The sequence below is a fragment of the Primulina eburnea genome, chromosome 1, assembly GCF_022965805.1.
Source record: "Primulina eburnea isolate SZY01 chromosome 1, ASM2296580v1, whole genome shotgun sequence".
In the NCBI taxonomy this organism is placed as follows: domain Eukaryota; kingdom Viridiplantae; phylum Streptophyta; class Magnoliopsida; order Lamiales; family Gesneriaceae; genus Primulina; species Primulina eburnea.
In genome coordinates, this window is record NC_133101.1 from 59,945,176 (window position 1) to 59,971,912 (window position 26,737).

The following is a 26,737-nucleotide window of genomic DNA, read 5'->3' on the forward strand; positions in this document are numbered from 1 at the left end:
TAAGAGTGCTTCTGAAAAATAATATATTGAATCTATAAGTTATAGATCTGAACTTGATATTTATAGGAGAATACATGGGTCCATGTTGGGTTTTTAACCTTGGTTGGAGATGGGTCAGGGGTTTCAAATGTGATTTGGGCCTAATGTCCATGTGATATCACTAACTAAGGTTATTTGAGCTATCTCTCCCACATAATATATGTTAGACAAGAAAAAATGTAAATAAACTAAAAATATTATAGCATACAATCATATCGAGTCATTTGAAATATGTGATTTTAAATATATCACAACATTTTTTGTTTTATATAATAAAAAATATTTGAAATTCTCTTATTTCGATTTAATTTAATAGTGATTATAAAGTATTTCAAATTCGTCAAACATCGGTGTCCTTTGGAACTCATTTATCGAAACATTGACCAAATCAAACATTTTCTTCACAATCAAATCTTTTCATCATTTGCAATCTTACGTCGCATTTGGATTTAATGAAGTTTTTGGGGGATTCCATACGAGGATGTATTGATAAAATAATATGTTATTTAAAATTGAATGTAAATTTTTTTTACCCAAACAAAAAAAATAAATTCCAAATATATCCATTCTACTAAATACAACCTTTATATTATTGCATTGTTAATAATCTCGCACCTAAAATGGATCCTAGAAATAGATATCAATATAAGGGAAAAAGGGAAAAATATTTACTACAAATTGAAGAATTTCCCCGATTATTTTTGTCTCAGACAACTTTTTACTCAGTTGACATATTTTTTTACTTTCATTTTAAATAAAAATATAAAATTTATGCATAGAATTTTACCAGAAACACTTCTCACAGCAAAAAAAGTGACTTTTTTTTTTGCTGTTTAATTTGGTTTTTTTGATTTTTTTTAATATTAATTCAATTTTTTTCGAATTGAAGTTTAAATATAACGTGATTTATACCCAAAAGAATCCATTTATCAAAGTTTAATGATAAATTTAATACAAAATTTAACGAGATAATAATAAATCTCAAGATATAATTGTTATAAATATCGACGTATGAAATATTTGATATATTTTAATGTCTGAACCGTTTTGGTCAAAGAAGCCACCGTTTCACGTTTCTTTTCTTACCGGTTTTCATGCATTTCCTAAAATTCTAAAGAAAAAAAAAGGATTTGCTTCTTTATTCTTTAACATATTCTTGACATGATCTCCCTAATATGCTAAATGCGATAATTTCCCCATCGACAAAGAAACGCATGGATGTGGTCTGCGTGCAAAAAACTTATTGGGTTTTGCCTCTTTAAATCTTCCTCTCATCCATCGGTTATCTGGTATGAGTTTCTCGCCCAAAACTGGGATTAAATTTGTTCGTATATTCTACGTGAATTCATTGAATTTATTATATGTACACGGTTGATCTATTGTGAGTTTGATTAGTAGTTGGATAGTTTTAACTTTCTTGGTTTTTTTTTTCGATTTTGGCTACGATGTGTAAAATTTCTTGTGGAACGTTTGTCGACATTTGAGCATTATATGTGGTTTTGAACATTTCGAGTTTATTGACTTTTGGTTTCTGATGAAAATGTCAAGATATGTGCGTCTTATGTTATAGATTTTTGTTAATCCAGATGTCCAGATTTAGGAGATATTCGTCCTATTGTTTTCAGGAGCAATCATGAATCGAGTGATATGAAAATGGTTGCAAGAATTATGGAGAAAAATCATTCTGAGTTCATGTTATGAAACGTGGTTTGGTGAAGAGATCTGCGAGATAACAAATCTTTTCCCCTTCGCAGATGGCATATGACTCGGCTGAGCTGCGCCAGATAGAAACCGATGTACCAGAACCCTTGGAACAAATCGGCAAGAAAAACCGATTTTCTTGCAGTTCAACATGTCCATTTTCGAACCAAGAATTTACCGAGTTCGATGCAGCACAACAATCAAAAACTACCGTTAAACTTTGTGGGCTTACAATCTTGTACACGATAGTGATGATAATTGAGATTTTTGGAGGAATGAAAGCGAATAGCCTAGCAATCTTAACTGATGCGGCTCACTTGCTTTCTGACATTGCTGGATTCTGCATATCCATATTCACCGTACGAGCATCTGGTTGGGAGGCAACCACTCAACAATCCTTCGGGTACAGCCGTCTCGAAGTCTTAGGAGCCCTTATATCCGTGCAGCTAATATGGCTTGTCTCTGCAGCTCTGACATACGAGGCAATTAACAGGCTCCTCACCAAGACTACAACTGTAGACGGTACGCTCATGTTTGCTGTTTCAGCACTGGGCTTTGTCCTCAACTCTGTGATGGTTTTATGGCTTGGACATGGCCATTCATGTCACGATTGCCATTCTCACCATTCCTGCGAAAACAAAGATCATAATCAAGAAATGGATGAACCTTGTCAAGGAAGAAACGGGGAAGAAATTATGAAACTTGTACCGACGGATCTAGTTCACAAGACTGAGAAGACAAACATAAACATTCAAGGGGCGTACTTGCATCTTGTGACCGACCTTATACAGTCTTTCGGGGTGATGATTGCTGGATCAATCATTTGGTTGAAACCCAAGTGGTTGGTTGTTGATCTGGTGTGCACTCTTGTTTTCTCTGTCGTTGCTTTGAGTACAACGTTGCCGATGCTGAAGAATATATTCGGTATACTGATGGAACGTGCACCCAGTGAAATTGATGCTGATACCCTTGCAAATGGACTAAAGCATGTCAGAGGAGTTTGTGATGTGCATGACCTTCATGTTTGGGCAATTACAGCTGGAAAACATGTGTTGGCATGTCATGTTAGGATTGAACCTGGGATATGTCAAAATGAAATCTTGGATACTATTAGGAAATACTGTGAACGAACTTTTGGGATTCGTCATGTAACAGTTCAGATCGAACAAGAATTATGATACGAGAAGAATGCATCAAAATTTCGAAAAACGACAGGATTTCTTCGAGTTTCTGCGTGTTAATGGAGAAATGAATTCTAAAGTTTTTCGCGCTAAGACGTGAAATCATGCTCGAGTCTGATGAGTTTGTTGAGTGAATTGGTAAAGGTCGCCGCAGATTTCATGCTTTGAAACTATGTTGTTCGAAAAGGCAAAGCTTAATGATTGTCTGTACAAACTGCACAATCCCCTAACGAAACACCTACAAGTCAAATCCATGATATATGTTGGTTATACTTACTATTTTAACCCAATTTTATGGGATGGGATAATTACATTATTTATCATGTAATTTAATTTAATTTTTATTTTTTTCGTATTAAAAAAAATTGAGTTTTTAATCATGAAACTTGTATATTTTTTTTATTTTCAGTTGTTTAATCATGAATTTGTATTTTTAATTCAGCTTGCATATTTTTCTTTTTTGGTCTTATTAATTGATGAATTTACTCTTTTAATAACTTAATTTGCATGTTTTTTTTTTCTTCTATTTTTTGTCAATTCTTTTTAATCAAAATCCATTGTATTTCTTCCAAATTATATTCTAATAAAATCACGACACATGCAAGCTCTATATCAAAAATTCATATCAACATCCATATTCGCTACATTATCAATTTTCGACAGATACAAGTGACTTCCACAAAAAACGAGAAAAAATGAAAAACATGGAAATTAAAAGACTTGAAATCCAAATTTGCCGTTAATCGGATAAAAAAAACACGCAAGTTACATGACAAATAATACATGTTCACTATTAACATGACCAAAATTGTGATAAACATGAATTACAGGGCAATGTAATTTTCCCCAATTTTAATTGATATATCAAGACGACAGTAACAAGCAAATAACTCGATTTTTCAACATTTGAATCATCCAGTCATATAGGCAACCACATGGAAGAAATGGTCAAGTGAAATCGCAAAGACCCAAGGGAGTATCCAAATTTGTAATGAATTCCAACCGAAGAATGCGAAAGGCAAAAGGTTGACCAAAAGACAAAAAATTGTTGCTTCCAAACAAACATCACCAGTACTAGTCATTTGGACCTAAAACTCTTTGACCACCAACACCGCCTTTAAACTAACACACAGAAAATAAGTAAGAAAGTGTTGCACAAGAATATATTGTAACAAAAAAAAATGGAACCGAACAAGAGTTCGGATCATATGGATGCCGAAATTGCACCCTGAAATGATATAGCTCAAGTTGAACAACAGCCTCTTCTCAGATTTCCAGAAGTATCACTAACATTGATGGTGGTACCGTGAACAGGGACTGCTGCTGCAGCAGCTTCTTGTGCTGCTAATGCCTTCTTGCTAACGATATGATATATTTCCGTTAAAATACTCTGAAATGCCTTTTCAATATTATGTGACTCCAGGGCTGATGTTTCAAGAAATGAAAGTTCTTCCTTCTCGGCAAAAGTCTGTCCATCTTGCTCTGCCACTGCTCGGAGATGGTTGAGATCGGATTTGTTTCCAGCCATCATGATAACAATGTTGGAATCTGCATGTTCCCTCAACTCCCGAAGCCATCTTTGAACATTGTCAAAAGTTTGCCTCTTAGTAATGTCATAAACAAGGAGTGCGCCGACGGCTCCTCTGTAGTAGGCACTCGTGATGGCTCGATATCGTTCCTGGCCAGCAGTATCCCAAATCTGGGCCTTGACCGTCTTTCCCTCTATCTGTATAGTATGTCAAGTATACCGGAGTTAATAAGAGAACCAATGGTGCTTCCAAACTCGTCACCGTTCGCGACATGGATTATCAACACAAACCAACAATTTATGGAAAAAGAGAAGAAATGGATGAGATTCAACATGACTTTTGAGCGGTAAAAAAGATAGACACCTATTTTCAGAATGAGAACTAAAGAAACCCAAGAAATGGTTACGAGGTATGGATAGTAAACTCATAGAAATGAGATTATTAAGCACGATTTATGAAAGGAGTTAACCGAGACTTCAATTTCAAACAAAGCACAATGCAGGCTTCCATGATGATGTCACAGGAATAAAGGATAATTACGGTCATAAAGTTATACCAGGACCCTCCTACATCATATCATAGACAAAGCAACATTTGACCACGCATGACAAATTGCATCCATCATAAGATGATTCAAGTCATAATATTAACCATGTTTACAAAGTAATAAATAAAGGATACATCACATACAAATTCAAAATAGATACAAAATAGTGTGCACAAACATACCAACCACTATATTTATTACACACATTCAAAGTACACATTTAGAAATATATGCATATATACCGACAATATCCCGTAAGAAAAGGCCAACTGAAATCTAAAAGTACCGAAATCCCATAGGAATTCTAACCACCTAACATGATCTGGTTTTATGATGCTTTCTCTAAACTTCAATGAACATAAAACCAACCGAATTTAATTTAATCCAATCAACAATCAGCAGCGGAACCACCTAGACCTAGTGTAGCTCGGGGTTGTAATCCTTCCTCTAAAGTGCCACAAGGATCAGCATTTTCTTGTCCCATATACATAAACAGCATAAATACCAAGTACTCTTAATTGCTGTAGAACCAAATCACAACCTTTTATGACCATATCATGAATTTAAAATATTCAGACAGCACATCTCAGCCCCCCGACAACATTACATTTGGCCTCTTTTTCACATGGAATTGAACTGTTTGTCGCAGACATCATATCCGAAGATCAAAACTTCATGAAGTGCACAGAAACATTTCTTAAGTCACCAATCATTCACCACGCTATGCATATGATTAGTTAATCAAACAGTAATAAAAAAAAACTAGCCAGAAATCAATCATACACGTCAGAAAAATAGTAGTTACTGACCTGAAGAGTTCTGGTAGCAAATTCAACTCCAATGGTTGATTTGGACTCCAAACAAAACTCATTTCGTGTAAACCGAGAAAGAATATTGGATTTCCCGACTCCTGAATCCCCGATCAACACGATCTTGAATAGGTAATCATACTCGTTATCCACTCTATTCGCCATCCGATTTTTTTCTTACTTTATTATCACCGTCTATTTCAATTTTCAACTCCCCTTACACCTTCATACACAAAACCCATAACAAAACTCAGAAATGAAATTCCTAGATCCAAAAATTTTCAGATCTACGCATTCAGATCCAAATATCAACCAAACCCACCAAGAAATCACAATAACCCAGGCAGGCAAACATAAGATTAAACGAATAACGCGACTTACCGTGGAGAAAAGATCTTGAGCGTTCAGATTAAAATATAAAAGCAAACAGTGTTGCTACCAAGTTTGAAATGGCTACTCAAATGGGGACGAACTATCGCACCACAACTTCCTCATAAAGCAAAAAAAAAAAAGAAAAAAAAAAGAAGAGGGTAAATAAATGGTTTGATTTGAAAAAAATGGGATCTTGGAGACAAAATTTATGGTGGCGTCAATGGTGACAGTTGGGATCGTGGGAATATGACTGACCTCCCATGTATCAAACATTGTCTTAATGTCCAATTAATTCACATGATTGGAAGACGTCAACTTTATGTAGTGTATTTGTTTTGTGCCTAAATTCATTCAAATCATTTTTTAGTGGACCCATTTTTTTTTATTTTTTATTTTCCCCCCTCCCCATGAAATGAATTTTGGGCCCTTGATATGGTGTGGGGGCACTGCCCCCACACCCAGCGTCTACTTTACCCATGAGTATGTTGTAATTTGGTCATGACTTAGAATGATGAATGAATTATAGCCATCCACAATCAAAATCAATTTTTTAGTAATATTATATTTATTTTATTATTATTTTTAATAGAATGAGTCTGTCTGATATGAGTCGATCTTACAGATCTATATTCGCGAAACGAGTGACCCGGTCCTTACTTATAATGAAAAATAATAATTTTAACATAAAAATAATATTATTTTTTTCATTTGTCAGGTCTAGTAATAGATCTGTCTTAAAAATTGATTCGTGAGATATAGTTTTTGTGTTCTTTTTTTAAATGTTAAATTATGTCAAATAAATTCTTTTTTATCTCTTTTTTTTTAAAAAAAAAAATTGATTTGATAATTTTAATGTAAAGTATGTTGATGTATACGGGTTGGTGGCCTGACATTTGAGTTTGTTTAAAAGGGAAGAATAGAAAGAAACAGTTTCACGAATATTTATTGATGAGACGAGTCAACTCTATCGATATTCACAATAAAAAGTAATATTTTTAGCATAAAAAATAATATTTTTTCATTGATAACCCAAATAAGAGATCCGTCTCATAAAATACGACTCGTGAGACCTTCTCACACGAGTTTTTGCATAGAAAAAAATGGCCCAACAACTTTATTTTGGGTGAACTATCAATATTCACAATAAAAAATAATACTTTTAGCATAAAAAATAATATTTTTTCATTGATAACCCAAATAAGAGATCCGTCTCATAAAATACGACTCGTGAGACCTTCTCACACGAGTTTTTGCATAGAAAAAAATGGCCCAACAACTTTATTTTGGGTGAGATAACTTCATACATTTATGAAGTCACAATTATGAATTGATATTTTATATGATTGAAATAATAATATTATTAAAATATGTTAATTACATTTATTAGCACGCAAATAGAGTTATAATCTAAACTCTAAAGTCAAACTTAGTATCAATAATTTAATTGGCAATCAAACGTTTAAAACGATAAGGCTGCGTTTGGTTCGGGTGTTTAGGAGGGATTGATTATTTTATCCTACCTAGTCAGTCGTTTGGTTCGCGTGATTATTTAACCAAGTCAATACCTCATATGAATGATTAGGTTATATTATGTGGGTTAAAATAATACCTCCTCACCCCTAGGATTATTTATCCAAATCTTAATCCTTCCTATTTTCCAATTTTACCCTTCTCCTATATCCAAACTCACCACCACTTCCTGCCATGACCACCGCCGGCCGTCGCCGGAAGACCACCCACCGCCGGCGTCGCCGGCCGACACCCACCGCCGACGTCGACGGCCGCCCGACCACCCACCGGCAGCATCGCCGGCCGTCGCCGCCAGACCACCCACCGCCGACGTCGCCGCCGAACTGCCGCCGTCGCCGCCGGAGTGGAAGAAAAAAAAAAGGGGCAATTTTGTCCTTTCATCAAAAAATTCAAAATTATCCCATACTTAAAAATCATACCAAACATAACACCATATAATATATTCCTACAAAATCATTTTCTTTATCATTTACTTACTAATCATTAGTTTATTTTATCCTCTAAACCAAATGCAGCCTAAAAGTACAGTCCATCATGCTCAAAGCCACTAGCATGGATTCTTATAATATATGAGTTATTACAATTAATAAAAAAACAAAACCAACATATCTTGACAAGGTCATGTTTGTCTTGGATTTTTTTTTTCATTCCTTATATTGAATTCATTTCGTCTCATATATTTAGGTTTATGTATACACTTACAATCAAGAAAATATTAGGAAAACAAGTTTTATAAAGAAAAATCTCATTTTATTTTCATTTAATGAGTATTTTAATATGATAGAAAAATTTGTTGAGAGTAATTAATGTATTTAATGAATTTGAGTATATTGGTAAAATAATATTGCAGTATATATTGAAACATATGAAAAAATAAAATATTTACATTGGGAACGAAAGAAGTATCATATTTGTACTTAAAAATAGATGCAAATATATTGAATGTCAAAATAAAAATATGCTTCCAAGTCATTTGAAAAATATGACAAAAACTTGTGTGAGACGGTCTCACGGATCGTATTTTGTGAGACATATATCTTATTTGGGTCATCCATGAAAAATATCACTTTTTATGCTTAGAGTATTATTTTTTATTCTGAGTATCGATAAGATTGACTCGTCTCACAAATAAAGATTCGTGAGACCGTCTTATAAGAGACCTACTCTTGAAATATTTAAGCACTTATAAGTCATTTTGTAAATGTTTGGTAAATCCAAAAAAATATCGCAATAAATCCAATGCTCATCTTTATTTCAATTTTTTTATTACAATTTTTAATTTCTTAAAATTTTCCGGCTACAACATCTTATTTTACTCAAATATTTGAGGAAAAAATATTAATTTTCAAAATTAGATATATGGTTCCTTTACCTTGCTAACCAAACAAGAGACGATTAATTAATTTATTTATCCAACGGAAGAGGAGTGGAGGAGGCAAGCTTCGGGAAGAATGCGGTGCAGCAGAGAAATATTCCACGATTCCATGGCTAATGGCGTGGAGATACCCACATCTTCCGGCCAATCTGATGGCCCCACAATGGAGAATGTACTCCTTAGCTCGTCATTGACTGGTAAATGTTCCAAAATCACATTTTTTCCAGACAATAAACCATTGCTTTGTGTTACTGTGTGTATGTTTGTGTACAAATACCCGGAAGTAACTGGTTTTGGTTTATGTATATTCTGGAGCTGCAAGACTGGATAGTATACAAGCCATTATTTAACTTGGGAGGCAAAGGGTAATTTTCGAGAGTTCTGCGAACAAAGAAATCATATTAACTATTCGGGGTTGGGGAAGAAAAGACAGTCACCGCGAATTTTCACCAGAATAAAACGTGGTCTTGCAGAAAATGAACGGAATGGTCTTCGATTAAAGCCACTGTAGTTGTTGAACCTGGAAAATTATTAGATGTTTGAACTTTGAAGGTGTTCCTAAGGTTATCTCCAACCTATAAATCTATTTTGATACAATTTTTGTATCAAATATAACATTTATCTCCAACTCATTTACTTCACATCTTACGATAAGAAAGTATAATTCTAGAATATTTTTTTTGTTTACTATTTATTTATAAATTTAACAATATAATTATAATTAATGTTAATATTAGTATTATAATTTTATTAATAGTTAAATTTATTTATTTGATTCTTATATATATTAACTCTAACATTTATAATACGAATCAATACAAATGCTTCATTATTAAAATTGACATAATTTTAATACAGATAATTTATTTTTAGAATTTAATATGAATCAAAATTCAAACATCTGAACAACTATATTCCTCCCACAAATGATCAATTAAAGCATTTCGTAGTGCATAATGAGGATCTTTGTCTTTTATCTTTTTATATCGAGCGAATTTTTTTTTGAAATCTGATATTCTCATCGACAACCATTTCTACATCCGGAGTTGGTGCTTCTCTCATATCTTCAATAAGTGCGCTAAGGTCACGTTCATCTTCGATAATCATATTGTGCATTATAATACATTCTGTCATTATATCATGTAAATGATGTTTCTTCCAACCACGTGCTGGAGATGCCACAATCGCAAATCGAGATTGGAGAACACCAAATGCACGCTCCACATCTTTTCTACAGGACTCTTGTTTCATTGCAAAATATTTCTTTTTTGGACCATTTGGATCGTGGATAGATTGTACAATAGTTGACCATTTAGGATAAATACCATCAGCCAAGTAATATCTTGTATCATATTCTTTTCCTCCAATTGTATAATGAGCTCGAGGGGCAATACCTTGTGCGATGTTGGAAAATAGATTGGACGATCCCAAAACATTTATGTCATTATTGGATCCGGACATACCAAAATATGCATGCCATATCCAAAGGTCGTAGTCACCTACTGCTTCTAAAATTCTGCATATTGACCCGCCCAAGCCGTTGGACAATTTTTCCACTTCCAATGCATGCAATCAAGACTTCCCAACATTCCAGGGAATCCGCGTTTTTTTACCAATATAAAGTAACTTGACAACATCATTGGCAGTAGGAGATCTCAAGTATCGCTCAGCAAAAAACTTCCACCACGGCTCGACAAAAGCGTTGAATTCATTGAATTGCAATGGACTCTCCAATTTTGATATATTCATCCGTAGCGTCCGCGGGTAATGCATAAGCTAAAATTCGCAAAGCAGCAGTTGTTTTTTGAATAGTCGGTAGACCGAGACGCCCCACATTATCACTTCTTTGTGTGAAGTAAATATCATGATTCTTTACTTCATCAACTATACGAAGAAAAAGATTTCGAGACATTCGAAATCTCCGTCGGAACATTGCTTCGTTATATCTTGGGTTATCGGCAAAGTAATCGTTGAACAGATTACGGTCCGCAATTTCCCGATCACGGTGAATTACAATATGACCTGGTATTGAACCTCCGTGTGTGCCTTCTTGCTCATGGTGGATAATGTAGGTAGCAACCAACTGTTGATCTTGTGCTACAATATTCAATATTGCATTTCGTGTATTATCCAAATTCTCAAAATCATCTATTCAATTATTAATAGGTGTTTCATCCAATCCAACGGCCAGATTCTAGATAAGGCAATCTAATCCAACGGTCAAGAAGATGATAAGATTGTAATCTCATCCAACAGGCAAGATTAGATGTAATCTCATCCAACGGTCATAATACTGATGAGGTTGTAGATAACGCAATCTAATTCAACGGACAGATTGTAGATAAGGCAATCTCATCCGACGGTCATATTTTTTGATAAATTATTATATAATGCGACGAAATATCATAGATTCTCACACAACATTCTACGCTCTCACAAACTTGAAAATGAATTCTCATTTCCAATTTCACGCATCATCCTCTAGTTCATCTTCATTGTCTGATAATGAAGATGAAACACCTATTAATTAAATGGATGATTTTGAGAATTTGGATAATACACGAAATGTAATATTGAATATTGTAGCACAAGATCAACAGTTGGTTGCTACCTACATTATCCACCATGAGCAAAAAGGCACACACGGAGGTTCAATACCAGATCATATTGTAATTCACCGTGATCGGGAATTTGCGGACCGTAATCTGTTCAATGATTACTTTGCCTGATAACCCAAGATATAACGAAGCAATGTTCCGACGGAGATTTCGAATGTCTCGAAATCTTTTTCTTCGTATAGTTGATGAAGTAAAGAATCATGATATTTACTTCACACAAAGAAGTGATAGTGTGGGGCGTCTCGGTCTACCGACTATTCAAAAAACAACTGCTGCTTTGCGAATTTTAGCTTATGCATTACCCGCGGACGCTACGGATGAATATATCAAAATTGGAGAGTCCACTGCAATTCAATGAATTCAACGCTTTTGTCGAGCCGTGGTGGAAGTTTTTGCTGAGCGATACTTGAGATCTCCTACTGCCAATGATGTTGTCAGGTTACTTTATATTGGTAAAAAACGCGGATTCCCTGGAATGTTGGGAAGTCTTGATTGCATGCATTGGAAGTGGAAAAATGGTCAAACGGCTTGGGCGGGTCAATATGCAGAATTTTAGAAGCAGTAGGTGACTACGACCTTTGGATATGGCATGCATATTTTGGTATGTCCGGATCCAATAATGACATAAATGTTTTGGGATCGTCCAATCTATTTTCCGACATCACACAAGGTATTGCCCCTCGAGCTCATTATACAATTGGAGGAAAAGAATATGATACAGGATATTATTTGGCTGATGGTATTTATCCTAAATGGTCAACTATTGTACAATCTATCCACGATCCAAACGGTCCAAAAAAGAAATATTTTGCAATGAAACAAGAGTCCTGTAGAAAAGATGTGGAGCGTGCATTTGGTGTTCTCCAATCTCGATTTGCGATTGTGGCATCTCCAGCACGTGCTTGGAAGAAACATCATTTACATGATATAATGACAGAATGTATTATAATGCACAATATGATTATCGAAGATGAACGTGACCTTAGCGCACCCATTGAAGATATGAGAGAAGCACCAACTCCGGATGTAGAAATGGTTGTCGATGAGAATATCAGATTCAAAAATTTTTCGCTCGATATAAAAGGATAAAAGACAAAGATGCTCACTATGCACTACGAAATGCTTTAATTGATCATTTGTGGGAGGAATATAGTTGTTCAGATGTTTGAATTTGGATTCATATTAAGTTTTAAAAATAAATTATTTGTATTAAAATTATGTCAATTTTAATAATGAAGCATTTGTATTGATTCGTATTATAAATATTAGAGTTAATATATATAAGAATCAAATAAATATATTTAACTATTAATAAAATTATGATACTAATATTAGCATTAATTATATTGTTAAATTTATAAATAAATAGTAAACAAAAAGAATATTCTAGGAATATACTTTTTAGCGTAAGATTTGAAGTAAATGGGCTGAAGATGAATGTTATATTTGGTGCAGAAACTGCACCAAAATAGATTTATGGGTTGGAGATGGCCTGAGCACATATATCATTATGTCTCATTCATTGTGTCGTGTTTGGGCATTGGTATATGTAAGAAATGCCAAGACCAAAATGTTGTTGCACGCAATCATTAATGAATTATCTCAAGCAATTTCAAGATTTGACTGAATTTGATGCTTTTCCCTTTCACCGGAGTATCTGCAGTTATGAATTGACCTTGAATCTTATTATATGATGTTTATTGTTATTATTTTTTCCTGACCAGAAGCATTTTTTATCTGTCACACACGATGTTTCCTACCTACTTTCTTCCATTTAGGTAGCTTTTTTTTAATGTGATGATGACTCGTGTCAGGTTGATGGAGCAGGGAGTGGCATTATGAAATTGCAGTTCTGCTTCAAAAAAGAAATTCTCAATTATTGGAACCTTCTCACGGATTTCCGCTCCTTCACATTGGAGATGGCAACATGAATTCCTGGCTAAGTGCTAATCTGCTTCCAGTGCACCTAACCATCACAATGATGAGGCTGGATGCTGGTGTTTTGTAAACATGATGAAATGGCCCTATAGTGACCTGCATGGGGATGAATGTAAGAAATTATATGCCTTGACCCAGGAATTATTTCCACGTATTTTTCATCTGTTTGATTGATTGTTGCTTTGGGCCAATTTTTTGAAAGTGGGATTGCATTTTTCTTTCTATATGAAGTGGCTGGGTATGCTGAACTATATCATGAGATCTTTCTGGTGGTGAATGTTCAGCTCAATTTGACGAAATTCCCTCATTTTCAGTTGGGAGAAGTATGTTGAGCCACTTATCGGTAATTTATTTTAGTGATGTATGTGTTGAATTATGTTTAAAGTTTATCTATACCATAAACTATAAAATTTTCAGTTGTATCGAATCGTTTGTGGCCAATCTGTATGAATAAAAAAACTTTGTTAATCTAACATTCAATAATGCGCATTATTCATTAGAAAACTCTCTTCCATTGTGAAATTCATTACCGTGAAAATACTTGATAATCTGTCATGTTCTTGGATAGTTAAATACTTTCATCATTCATGAGGTGGAGAACTTTATATAGTTGAGTATAGTTGATAATTGGCATCAACTAATGTTGCACTGGAACAGGAGTAGTGCACTCGTGCCTGGTTATGATAGCAGTTTTGTTGTGCATCCAATAAGAGAAAACCAATTCTTTTACCAGTGGAAACGAAGTGTTATTCTATGTGTCTTGAAACTATATTTCCATTTTGTCCCTTTCTTTTAATTAATTGTTGGTGGACCTGATGCATAGAAATTTATGAAAGAGTTCTTTGTCACTTACCACAGTATTTTGTTATGGCTGGCAGGCTGGCAGGCGAACTTGACCAATACTGGTAAATTTGAAGGAAAATTATTATTTTTATCTCACAAAAATTGAGAATTTATTTTAATTCTTTTGTGTATCTTTTTGCATTATCAAACATTGCAATTTATCAAATACTGGATTAAAGGCATGGACAGAAACCAAATACCCATACATCCCACTATGAAGGAAGTACTATTGTGTACCTGTATAAATGATTAAATGTGTGTGCATGTTGACACATGGATAGATGCTTCATGAATGGATTTTTAAATATTCAAATATTTTCTATGCATGGGACCATAGGCTTCATAAAATTAGGATACAGTCCCACACAGGCTTCACTAAATTAGGCTACGGTTCCACAATGGAAATCTTAAATATGTATGCTTATTCGTGAGGTAGCATGTGGTGCACTCATTGGGTGGACTTTGAGGGGAAAGGAAGTTATATAACAAAGTGATAACTTTCTTAGTATGGTATCCAGATGAACTTGAGGAGACCAATTTTAGAGAATTCATTCAGTGATATCCCCTTGGTGACTTTTGAGAATTTCAGAGGTTGCATTTAAACTGCTGCATCAAAATTTGCATGTGACATTGACAGTTTCGATATGTCCACGTATAGAGTCCAGATTTCTAACTTTTTAATTAGTAATGGCGAATTAATATCACCATTGTGGGAAGTGTGTCGTGCGTGCAAATATATCACGAGTCTACAAATACCAGAAGTGCTTTCATAAATTTCTTTTAATGTTCTTATAGTCACATTCTTAACGAAATTTGAGCGAGCACTTGATATAACTTTCCTTGCATTTTGCGAACTAGTGATGCATTGATACGCCTGAGGCAAAAAGGCATGTCTGTACGTTTTTCCTAAATGATATGTGCTATAACTAATCCTGATAGAATGGTTTTACTTAATATTTTGCCACAATAGCTTGCATTAAAAATAATATTAGTCTTCCTACTTACTTTTATGACCATAGTCGTAAACTCCGAAAGAATTTAGCATGCAGCAGCCATTTATTTAACAACAGAAGAATAGCTGAAAAATTTCATACTTAATAGTACCCTGTATGTGCTGTCCCTTTGATGTCGTGCTTCCTCTTTTTAGACTGACATTAAATGTGGATATACAATTTCACTTTAGGGATTCGCACAATATCGCACGCATTTAAAATTAGATTATATACACTCTCTGCATTGGGAAACAAGGAATAGAAAATCTACCAACTTTGTTTTCCAATCTTTTATCTTTACCATTCGTGAACAAAATCTCCCCTTTGTCTTTGCTTTAGATTTCTTTGTGGCTTTTTTCTTTCAGATGTCGACTGCAGATGATATCCACGTCGACGCAAAACCCAATGGCCATGCGGATGGTGGTGATTTTCGCCATCACCACCGCCGTCGCGCTCGGAGGTCCTCTATGGCTAGCAGTAGCGGGACTGTAACAGATGGCAACAGCCTTTACTTTTCAGAAACTGACTCAGATGTGGTTGCTGATGGCTCACTGCCTGTTGCCCTGACAGATGATCCCCTCCTCATGTGCGACTCTTCTAGAGGGTCTCCCGGCACTCTTGTCGTCCCAAGAGGCCAACAGAAATTAGATTGTCCAGTCCTCCCAATTTCAGAGGAAGAAGAGGTTGATCTGGAACGTGGTGAATCAGAGCTGAATTTGCAAAATAATGGAGATGAGAGAGGATTCAGATGTAGGATTTGTCATTTAAATTTGGAGGGAAATTACGATGATAGTCAAGGAGATGAGGATTCTACAGGGGTTCCAGTTGAATTGGGCTGTAGCTGTAAAGGAGATTTGGGGATCGCCCACGTGCACTGTGCTGAAAATTGGTTCCAAATCAAGGGAGATCCGTGAGTGCCAATTCATATTATTTCTATATTTATTTACTTCTTTGAATATCTTAAAAATGGATATTGAATGAAAATTATCATTTTTTACTTTTACTGCACGTATGGAGCAGGACGACCCGTTTCACGGATCTACTGTCACAGGAGACCTACTCTTAATGAAATAACCGAGTATGCCAATAAATTTTTGGTGTTGAAGAATGTGAAGCTGATTTTGAATGTAATTGTCAGGAAAACAATTTCCAAACCACAGCATACCTTTTCAATGGCAGTTGGTGCATAAGATGCAAAAATGTTATACTATTAATGTATTTTGTAATTGTTTTGTTTGTCGAAAATCATTTTCTGGAAACATAGAACCTCCTTATTACTATGTGAATTCTTCTGTTACTTTGCTTTTGTCCAACAGTCCAACTCAAGTTAGAAAAATCTCCATTGTTAGCCCCTAAATGTTGCAAGAAGTATTAATTTTGTTTCTCACATTTTAAACCAAATACCAGCCTGAATTTAACATGAAAATTACTTAGTAATTATTAGAATGTCTATCTATGAATATAAAGATATAGAGTTATGGGAATGACAACCGAAATTATTTTATGATGACATAACAGAACACCATCATTTGAAGAGGATTTTATAACTTACTAGAATGGTTGTGCATCTGTTAATTGAAAACCTTTTTTTTTAACTTTATAGCGGAAAAAATAGATTTAGAGGATAAATCCCCTTTTCATGATTAAATCATTTATCTGAACTTTGGGAAACAGTGCAAATATCGTGCGTATTTGGATTTGATCACTATTCCATATCTGATTGGTTGCGACATTCTCATGGAATAAAAATCAGCCAAAATATTTAGAATATTAAACCTGAATTGTTAGTGGAAACTTGACATGTATTTGTTTGTAGCACCAATGAGCGTTATAGTAGGCATACGAATAATGCATTCAAAAGGAAAAGTATCACACGCGCCTATGTTAATGCTTTAAATAAATAAACATGTTTTAACAAACAGTACTATGTTTCTTATTTGTGGGATGGCTTCGCTTTTTGAAAAGAGTGTTTTTATTCATTTCTTGTGGTAGTAATGTTTGCGAAAATAATTATCTCAAAAGTACCGTGATCTACTGGTTAAGTGTGATGTCCAGCACATCATGTTTCATTATAATTTGATGTTTTAGCACAGAGACAGTTGTAATTCCTGGGGTTTAGTATCTGATGAATTCTTATGTTTTGCTTTGCAGTGAGGTTCAGACTACAATAACTTCTGTATTTGTCTCATGTTCCTGTAATTCAAGTTTGTCCCTGTTAATATCGTTTCCATTTCATTGTCCAAAATAAAATATTATTGTCTTCCAAAATGCTGGCATTTATGAGATTAGGGAGTACATCCTTGTTCTCTCATTGTCTATGTGCTAAAAGCAGTTCATTTTTTAATTTAAGAACTCAATTCAGCAGTTTGATTGTCTGTTTCAGTCTTTTGTTGTTCTGCATGTTTCCTATTTACTGGAAAATGAACTTTCACACAGATACCAACAAAGCTGGCTTTGAAGATTTTTCATTGTGTATGTACTGTGGTTAATCTACTGGTACCTATTTATGATTTACGCAACTTCTTGAAATGGGATTATTGGTCGTGTGAAGCTATGCTTTGTTTGACTTGTTTTATTTCAATCATACAGTAACTCTTCGACTTTACATCTCTTTTATCTCATGAAATCTATTGAATGCAGAATTTGTGAAATTTGTGGTTCCATTGCCTTGAACTTTATGGTTGAGCTTGGAAATGAAGTAATCAACATAGAAGTGGCATCACAGACTTCTGACGTCGGCTCTGAGACCCATGGGTTTAAGCACGGTCATCTTGTTTTGACCTTTATGATTGCTTTCATGGTTTTGACCTTTGTCATTTCATATATTTTTCATACAAAAAACCTTAATGGAGAAGATTAAAAAAAACTCGGGGAATTCTTGATGACTTTCTTCGTGGGGTTGTGTTTCTGACATTTTCTAATTGTCCTTGGGACTGTTTTGTTTATTTTTGGTATGAATCTCGAGGGGTAGTAAACCTTTTGTGGTTCTATTTCAATGGTTCAAAGTTGAGAAACTATGAATAACTGTTTTGTATGGTATTCTGCCCTGCTTATGTTATTTTTGGATTTGTACATTGCTTATTTAACATAATCCCAGATTTGCACATTTTTTGATCCGCCCAAATTCGCACACTTCAAGCACATATTTTGCACACTATGAGTCAGATTTCTGCATGAGGTCTGCATCATCTGTGGTAGAAGTCGTAATTTATATTCTCTTTTTGGTTAAATATGTAATTTTTTATATTCTAGCCCAAATTTCCACAGTTCAAGAATTTGCACACTTCAAGCACATGTGGTTCGATTTTTTTTTTTTTGTTTGAGGTTTTATTTTGACAAACATATATGTCTCAGGCTCCTACTTGATTATTTGAAACGATCCCAAGCCTCCAGATTGCCAATCCATCATGAATTTTCAGCCCAATTTTCCCTAGGTTTTCGTACAAGTAAATTTTAATCTTCCTATTTTTTTTTAAAAAATAATAATAAATCCATCATGAATTTTCAGCCCAATTTGTCTCAGGCTCCTACTTGATTATGGCATTTTCCCTCTTTAATTGCTTAACCATCTATAATATTAATTGAGACATCCGTTTAAGCAACGTCACAACTCACAACATTACTCCCAACAGGCTTCATCAATGTTCGAAATTTACACCTCAATAACATTTTAAAAAATCTTGAAAAATAACACAAAACTACACACTTGCAATTTTCGATTGATCGAGTAAACTATAACGTAACGCATGCATACATCTAACATAAAAAGCCAGAATCATCGGCGGCACTGCAAGGACGGACCTATACTTCGGCTAAAGTTATCGACCACTTCATTTTTTAATTCTCTCAGACATTAGTATCTCCACCGAGTACAAGCCATTTCTTTTTAAAATTTTTTAAATATTGTTTTTTATGTGGTTACATATTAATTTAAATAATATATAAATTTTGAAAAATGATATTGGTTGAACTTCGTTTTAGAAAAAGTAACTCTCCTATTTCAAATACGTTAGGAATAATAGTTTTTTTTAAAAAAAAAATACCAAGATCATTTTGCCAACTATTTTCATATTAATATCTCTTATTACAATATATATATATATATATATATATATATATATATATATATATATATATTATATTAAGTTCAAGTCCAATCTTAATTTAGTCCCCACGGCAGCATGATCGCTTTTGATTGAAACCTCAACTGAAACATGATTATTTATACCAAAACACACTAAAAACGAGTCATCAAATTTCTGATACAATATAGCCTCAAAAATTGCAGGCTCAACACATCATACTGAAGTTTTTGTATATGGAACTCACTATGAAATCGTACAGGCTCACAATCATTTCATCTCATGTTTTTTTAACACAGGTAAATGACGTGTTTTCACATTGATTGAATATGCAGATATCATCCATCTGCATTTAGAAAACGATAAATGAGACAACTTTGATACAAAATACCTGAAATGGCATACGCAACAAAATTGTACAGAACCCTCGAATCTCAACAATGAAAGTTTCCAACCTCTAGCAACCACATTGCGAACTTATGGGTGGTATCTCAAAGCTCGGGAGTTTTGAGTCCCCCTGAGGGCATTTGGAGAATTCGATTTCTGATCCTCCTGGGAACAAATACTGGATAATTCAGGGAGGTTTTGATGGGGTGCAAATTGCTTGAGAACAAAATGGTGGGAACTGTCAGCAATTTCTCCAGTCATCTCCTGCATAAAGTGCTTGATCCCCAAGCTCTTCTTCAATTCTGAGCAACTGCATCAAATACTTCGCCGTTAGCTTGTGTTCGAATTTCAAATCTTTCAAAGCCAGCATAGAACACACCAGGAAGTGCACAAACAGCACTAGTTACATATTTTGCAACTCGGTTGAACCAGGAACTCAAATATGCACCAATATTCAATCCCATTGAAACTAAGAATAAACCTTTCGATCATATCACGCAAGCCTAAATTTTGAACAATTTGGAATCTTCTGAACTTACCACTGTCTAATTAAATTGAAATACAACCTTATTAACATAAATTGATATAAAAACAAGACAGGTGTAGAGCCTAAGTTACCAAGTTCACAATTCTAATTTTAGTCATCCAATCATTTATTCCCTTGGTTTACATGTTTTTTTTTTATAGGAAACAATATTTTATTAATAATGATAAATCCATATTACATTAAGCGGACTAGAGGTCCACTAATCGTAACCTCTAAAACTTCTAGCAATACACATAATACCAATCTCTCAAAATATCAGAAATAGACAATCCATGAAATTTTTTATCTAGTCTAATCCAATTTGCTGTATTGAATTTTATTTTCCCCCAACATTCTTCTGAAGTTTCGTCAAGATCTTGGAAAATTCTCCTGTTTTTACATGTTAATATGGTTAAAGAAGATAGATTGAGCACCCGAACGCAATTAAGAGCAGCTCTCAAGAAATTTCATACTTGTGGACAGGCCAAAAAGAAAAAGGAAAAAGGTAACTACTAGAAAAAATTGTATTTAACTTTCTTCCAATAGAATTGGAAAAGGATCTAATTTTCTGACATGTAGATCCTGTACAGTACTAGATTACAAAAAACCACATGAGGTCATGATCCTTTGGTTGAATGGTACCCATCTTCCCAATTACAGGAATTGATTAGCAACTCGTGTTCAAACCCCGTACAGTACCCACACCCAATGTCTTAAAAAATAAAATAATAAAATACAAAAGACATGATGCTAGATGTAACCTGATTGTACTTCACTAATCTCTCCCCCCGGCAAGGTGCACCGGCCTTAATCTGACCAGCTGAAAGGCCAACAGACAAATCAGCTATGAAAGAATCTTCACTCTCACCGCTTCTTTGAGATATCACCACACCCCAATTAGCATCCTTGGCCAATTTGACCACCTCAATGGCCTCAGTCACAGTGCCCACCTGATTAACCTGAAATTCAAATTAACAGCAAATGAAGTTCGGACAAATTTGAGCAATGATTGTCACAGAGCATGCAAACTATTTTCAAATCATTATCTAGAAAAATCCTTAGGAAATCCACAGATATTGTTTTCAGTCAGAAAGCCAGAGTCATGTTGAGAACTGAGACATTAAAAAGAGAAAGCAAAAAAGTTACAAGCGCCTCGCCAATTTACAAATATATATTCACATGTGCAGAACCATGAACTCAATTAAACTACCAGCAGTGAAGCATATAGTTTCTCACTGTCCATTTGTCATGGGCAGTGAGCACCTAAAAACAAAGTGAGCAGTGGACTGTATTAAAAAACAAACATGGTATGGACAAAAACACGGGGGAAAGCCAGCAAAAATGTATAAATACAAATCAGTAAGGACCTTTAGAAGAAGAGTATTGCAAGCAGCCTCCTGCATGGCTCTCTCAATTCTTTTAGGATTTGACATCAACAAATCATCTCCAACAACCTGAAAGAAGAAATACTTGTCAGGTTATCTTGAAACAAAGTCGATCACACATCAATGTTGAAACATAACACGATCACCATTTCAAATTTTTCGTCTTCCAAATTGAGTTATGCATTGAGATTACAAATAACTCTTTAACTGATGTGATAGTTGGTCAAATTGTAAGCTTTTAGGCCAAAACTTTGGCAGGATAGACATCGCAAGTAAAATTCATCAGTAAGAATAAAAAAATAAACCTGGCATATCCCAAGACTAGTAAAATACTTGGAATGTTCCCAATCCTCCTTGTCAAATGGATCTTCAATTGACACAATCGGGTAAGCTGAGATAGCCAGACATTAGGGAAATGAATGTAAGGTAAAAGAACAAAAGAAATGAAGATTTAAAACCTAATATTCAATGAAAGAACTACAACAGAAAACTGAATGGCAACTAAATACCTTCACAAAGTTCTTTGTACATAGCAATCATGTCCTCTCCTGACTTATAATTTTGACCAGATTTATTTGGTGATTTATAATCTAAATCATACTTCGTACCTAAATAAGCAGGATAAAAGAAAATCAGTTTTTCCCCAGCTAGACCTGAACAACAGATATTTAAGGAGAAATATGGTATCAAATATACTGATGACCCCGAAGTCTATGAAGGACATGTTTCAATATGGTATCGAATACGAATAAAAGTTCTAAATATATCTACGTATACTCTAATAAGGTTACAAATCAATAAATTAAATACACATGGTCAAATAAAATATAAGTATAACTTGCATGTGTGCCTAGAGAAAACTAAAATATAAGTGATAAATTGTATTAAAACTCCTTATTCGCAATTTAGAGGCAAAAAGACTGCACAAGCCTCATTAATTTGGAAAGAGACATATTAACGAATCGAAAAAAATAGTTTCCATGTCGCAAACTACATCACTGTAAATGCAAGAAGAATACAACACTATCAAATATGTTGAAATGCCAGGATATGCATACTTATACGTTTAAAACCCATACTGCATGTCATGTACTTCAAAAACATGAGTACCATATGAAATACAGATGTAAACAAGTACAAAAGAATGACTGATGTCTTGGGGCTGAAGCTCTGTATTCACATGGTTGCGCAAGAAAAGGACACATCACCTATGCAAAATTCAGTTGCAGCTATATCAATTGCTATCTTTATTTTCTCGTTATAGCCTGTTCTTCCAATTGCCTCCTTTACAAGATCTAAACCTTCTTTCAAACTGCAGTGCAGATATCAAAATTACCAACTTTGTTCAACAGATCAAACTAAATGATAGAACTTGCCTGGATATATTTGGAGCAAAGCCACCATCTTCCCCAACATTACATCCATACAATCCATATTTCTCTGTAATCACAGCCTGAGGAAAAGATTACAAATACAACTGAGAATTTGATGCAAGCAACAGACAGTTCATTCAGCAAAAAGTCAGCCAACAGTAATTTAGCACACATATTAAATGTTATACGATACAAAAAACAGATAGACAAGAGATCTTAGAGACCCACAAGGATCACAAAGAACTCAAGTTCCAATCCACAAGAAGCACTATAAATCATATGCAGAAATTGATGGAACAAATCATAAGTATCACAATATATGAAGCGGATGAAGAATCGATGCTATATTTCAACTAATTCTGATAAACATGATTGCAAGAGAGTATAAGATGATTAAAGCAAAGTATTAAGATGAATATAAACTAGGCGGATATAACAGTAAAACGAGGTGTATTACAGTTAGAAAATCTAACCTTCAAATGATGATAAGTCTCTGAACCCATTTGCAATGCCTCTTCAAATCTGAGTGCTCCGACGGGAAGAACCATAATATCCTGACAATATTTTTATTGTCATTGTTGATGAGTTTAAAACAAAACATAACAATTAAGGCCCATATTCAATTGTTCCTTACCTGTACTGACAAATTGTTCCCAGCATGTTTTCCACCATTTATTACAGTGAAAGCAGGGACAGGAACATTGAAAGTAGTTCTACCAGCAAGATCAGCAATGTGTTTGTAAAGTGAAACCTGAAGGAGAACATTAAGAAAAGGATAATGAAAAGACAGTTAGACTGCAAAAGAAAAGCAATAACATGTCCCATTATGCATGCCTCTTTTTCAGCAGCCCCAGCTTTGCAAGCAGCCATTGAAACTGCTAAAAGTGCATTAGCTCCAAGTTCAACCTAAACAGTAAACCACAAAATTTAATGAAGAGAACCAAATAATTCACCAGAGTCCAGCGTAAATGTAAGGCATTTAAACAAAATCTAAGACAGTGACAGATATTATATGAATTTTAGTCATTGCATGCACATGCATAAACAGGCAGCAATACACACATAACTAAATAAGTCTGATCGCTACCTTTTTATCAGTCTTGTCCAGGTCTATCATGGCTTGATCAATTTGAACTTGAAGAGTTGGATCCATACCAATTAAAGCTTCGGATATTTTCTCATTAATATTATTAACAGCTCTACTCACACCTTTCCCAAGATAGGTACCCTTGTCTCCATCACGTAATTCAACAGCCTCATACCTTGATATTCGAGCACATATTTTGATTTCATGCACGATTTAAAAGACTTCAAGGATAATATCAGTATCTTCTATCAAACAAAGCTTGAAGAAATATAAGTGACTGAGCAAACAAGTTGATTCATGTGACAAGAATAAATGAAACGTTTATGCAGACCGCAGAGACAATTAAACATATGAGAATTACTCGATATCAACCAAGATTTGAAAATTATAGCCCCACAAAACTGGCTGAAATCAATGCAACAAACACTAAATCCTTTGTAGTGGGCATCAATAACGTAACAATTAACCATCTATGTGTTCCTAGATTAAAATGTTTTGCCCTTCCGGCTTTCTATAGCAATTTCAATTATCCTCAACAAACTACTGCTTCTGTGACCAACAAATAACAAGAGCATCAACTATTTGCTGCTTTCCTTGACTTCCATAAAGACAACAAGAGGAAGATCAAAAGCCACTGGATTGAGCAAATGAAGGAAAGCAATAGACAAACAGAGGCATTTAATAAGACTAAGGTTAGGATGAAGAACTCTGGTTATACTTGTCCAGACTCCAGAGTACTCTAATTTACAAATAACATGAATACTTGAAACATAAGGGTTGAAAAGAAACATCATCTTATCTCCCCCGATAATCTTATACATTGAATCACACAAAATTCTCCTATAAAAATTCCAATTACATCTGCCTGCCTTGGAGGAATTAGATAAAAATAGTGTAGTAATTTCATATCAATATGCGTACATTTTTAAACTTCATTGGAGGTAGATGCAACAATAATTTAGGAGAGGAAGTTTGTGTAACTTTTTATGAAACTCCGGGGAGGTAGATGCAATATTTGCAGCTTATTCCACACACCAGAAATATAGCATTTCGCATAAGAACTTCTCAACTATTGTAATTTACTTTTATTTCTCTATGACATCTTTCATCTAGACTAAATTAGAAGTGAACCCCACAGTTGGCATGCGAAATTTCCCTTCAAACAGATAATCACCGAGTCATACGAATAATTGTTTTTCCAGACAGTGTTATCCATTTTTTTGTTCTTTCGATAAAATTTCTGAGGAAACTAATTCTAGTAATGCCTCTACAATTTTAAGTTTGAAAACCAAGTCTTTGTCCATCTCTATGTCCACGGTTATTTGCAAAACCTTGCTTCTCATCAAGGAACTCCATCTGCTTACATTCACATTTATTTTTCACATCACCATTTCAATAGCCCCGAGCACCTATGCTCAAATTCTTCAAAGTTCGTTTAACTCCACTAAGACAAGCTCACATGTTTCAACAATATGAATTCATCAACCATCATATTCTTTATTACTTGGGGTCTTGAGCTAAGCCTTGAAAATCTTAATGTCATAATGCTTTTCAAATCCTCCTAGCCATTGTCCCACTGCAATAATTCTTGCTAAGAAGAACGATCATGTTGTGGCAATTCAACCCAGAAGGTAATGGGTTACTCCTACAGCACTGTCTTGTACAATGCTTAATGCTCTTGGTTGAGTAATACGATCAACTTTTAATTATTTAGGAGCCCAGATGATGGATTAAACAAGTTCTTGCCAATAAACCACATCCACTAAATAGAGCATTAAACTAAAAGCCCAAGAGTACTTTACAAGAATCATGTCAAGTATGTATGGTGTCTGAGCACCAATCGATTGACGTTCAACAAAGTTCGAAGAAGCTTAAGCGAAAAACAAAGCACGCTTTCAGCTGGAGTCCCTAGAAATGGTTGCCAACATTTCACCATTCCAAAACTACCAAGTAACAAAATAATTTCAACCTTGATTGGTTAAAGCATTCATGAACCACCACCTATTAGATAGGTTAAAGCTCAATAACCCGAATTGTTAGTTGATCAATTTGTTCTGATGGACAACCCACGTCACATAATTATAAATAAAATCGATCCAACAGCTCTTACATCCCGGAGGAGGCACCACTGGGGGAGGAAGCACGAAACACGCCCTTGTTGGTTTGCAAATCGACTTCAACAGTAGGAATTCCTCTGCTGTCGAGGATTTGCCTGGCTTTAACCTTGGTGATGACGGAGGGAACAGATTTCCTCATGTGATTGGAGATGAATAGAACGGGATCGGGCGTTTTTGCCCTAACGGCGGCATTGACGGCGTCTTCGATCTTCCGAGCGAGCATATGTTTGTCCAGATACTCCTGCACCGACATTTTCTCTCCCTGCGCGAATCCGTTTGCACAGAGTCGAACGATACCTATTTTAG

At 34.7% G+C, this 26,737-nt stretch overlaps 4 protein-coding genes across 12 annotated transcripts; 2 read left to right on the top strand and 2 right to left on the bottom strand.

Moving 5' to 3' along the window:
• Positions 1 to 1,177: 1,177 nt before the first annotated feature.
• On the top strand, positions 1,178 to 3,206 carry LOC140813368 (metal tolerance protein B). 2 transcript variants are annotated; one of them, XM_073171892.1, is made up of 2 exons: positions 1,178 to 1,328; positions 1,665 to 3,206. In XM_073171892.1, the coding sequence occupies exon 2, from the start codon at positions 1,794 to 1,796 to the stop codon at positions 2,916 to 2,918; it is 1,125 nt and encodes a 374-aa protein (XP_073027993.1). In that variant the 5' UTR covers positions 1,178 to 1,328; positions 1,665 to 1,793; the 3' UTR covers positions 2,919 to 3,206. The 2 variants fall into 2 exon arrangements, with proteins under 2 accessions (XP_073027993.1, XP_073027992.1); XM_073171891.1 differs by having other exon boundaries at positions 1,794 to 3,206.
• A 692-nt stretch (positions 3,207 to 3,898) lies between these two features.
• On the bottom strand, positions 3,899 to 6,463 carry LOC140835667 (ras-related protein Rab11C-like). The gene is made up of 3 exons (XM_073201067.1): positions 6,188 to 6,463; positions 5,807 to 6,029; positions 3,899 to 4,647 (listed from the first exon to the last, which is right to left on the bottom strand). The coding sequence occupies exons 2-3, from the start codon at positions 5,969 to 5,971 to the stop codon at positions 4,165 to 4,167; spliced, it is 648 nt and encodes a 215-aa protein (XP_073057168.1). The 5' UTR covers positions 5,972 to 6,029; positions 6,188 to 6,463; the 3' UTR covers positions 3,899 to 4,164.
• A 2,645-nt stretch (positions 6,464 to 9,108) lies between these two features.
• On the top strand, positions 9,109 to 18,558 carry LOC140835677 (uncharacterized). Of its 7 annotated transcripts, none has more exons than XM_073201080.1 (5): positions 9,109 to 9,280; positions 13,516 to 13,751; positions 13,871 to 13,962; positions 15,840 to 16,384; positions 18,115 to 18,558. In XM_073201080.1, the coding sequence occupies exons 2-5, from the start codon at positions 13,712 to 13,714 to the stop codon at positions 18,332 to 18,334; spliced, it is 897 nt and encodes a 298-aa protein (XP_073057181.1). In that variant the 5' UTR covers positions 9,109 to 9,280; positions 13,516 to 13,711; the 3' UTR covers positions 18,335 to 18,558. The 7 variants fall into 7 exon arrangements, with proteins under 7 accessions (XP_073057181.1, XP_073057184.1, XP_073057194.1 ...); XM_073201083.1 differs by having other exon boundaries at positions 13,552 to 13,751; XM_073201085.1 differs by lacking the exon at positions 9,109 to 9,280 and adding an exon at positions 12,858 to 12,971 and having other exon boundaries at positions 13,552 to 13,751.
• A 1,154-nt stretch (positions 18,559 to 19,712) lies between these two features.
• LOC140835702 (cytosolic enolase 3) lies at positions 19,713 to 26,737 on the bottom strand. 2 transcript variants are annotated; one of them, XR_012118952.1, is made up of 13 exons: positions 26,425 to 26,737; positions 24,315 to 24,489; positions 24,062 to 24,133; positions 23,862 to 23,978; positions 23,701 to 23,781; positions 23,231 to 23,307; positions 23,063 to 23,166; positions 22,364 to 22,462; positions 22,160 to 22,245; positions 21,837 to 21,923; positions 21,231 to 21,428; positions 20,012 to 20,253; positions 19,713 to 19,902 (listed from the first exon to the last, which is right to left on the bottom strand). XR_012118952.1 is itself a non-coding variant. In XM_073201110.1 (12 exons), the coding sequence occupies exons 1-12, from the start codon at positions 26,682 to 26,684 to the stop codon at positions 20,185 to 20,187; spliced, it is 1,425 nt and encodes a 474-aa protein (XP_073057211.1). In that variant the 5' UTR covers positions 26,685 to 26,737; the 3' UTR covers positions 19,713 to 20,184. The 2 variants fall into 2 exon arrangements, 1 of the variants encoding a protein (XP_073057211.1); XM_073201110.1 differs by having other exon boundaries at positions 19,713 to 20,253.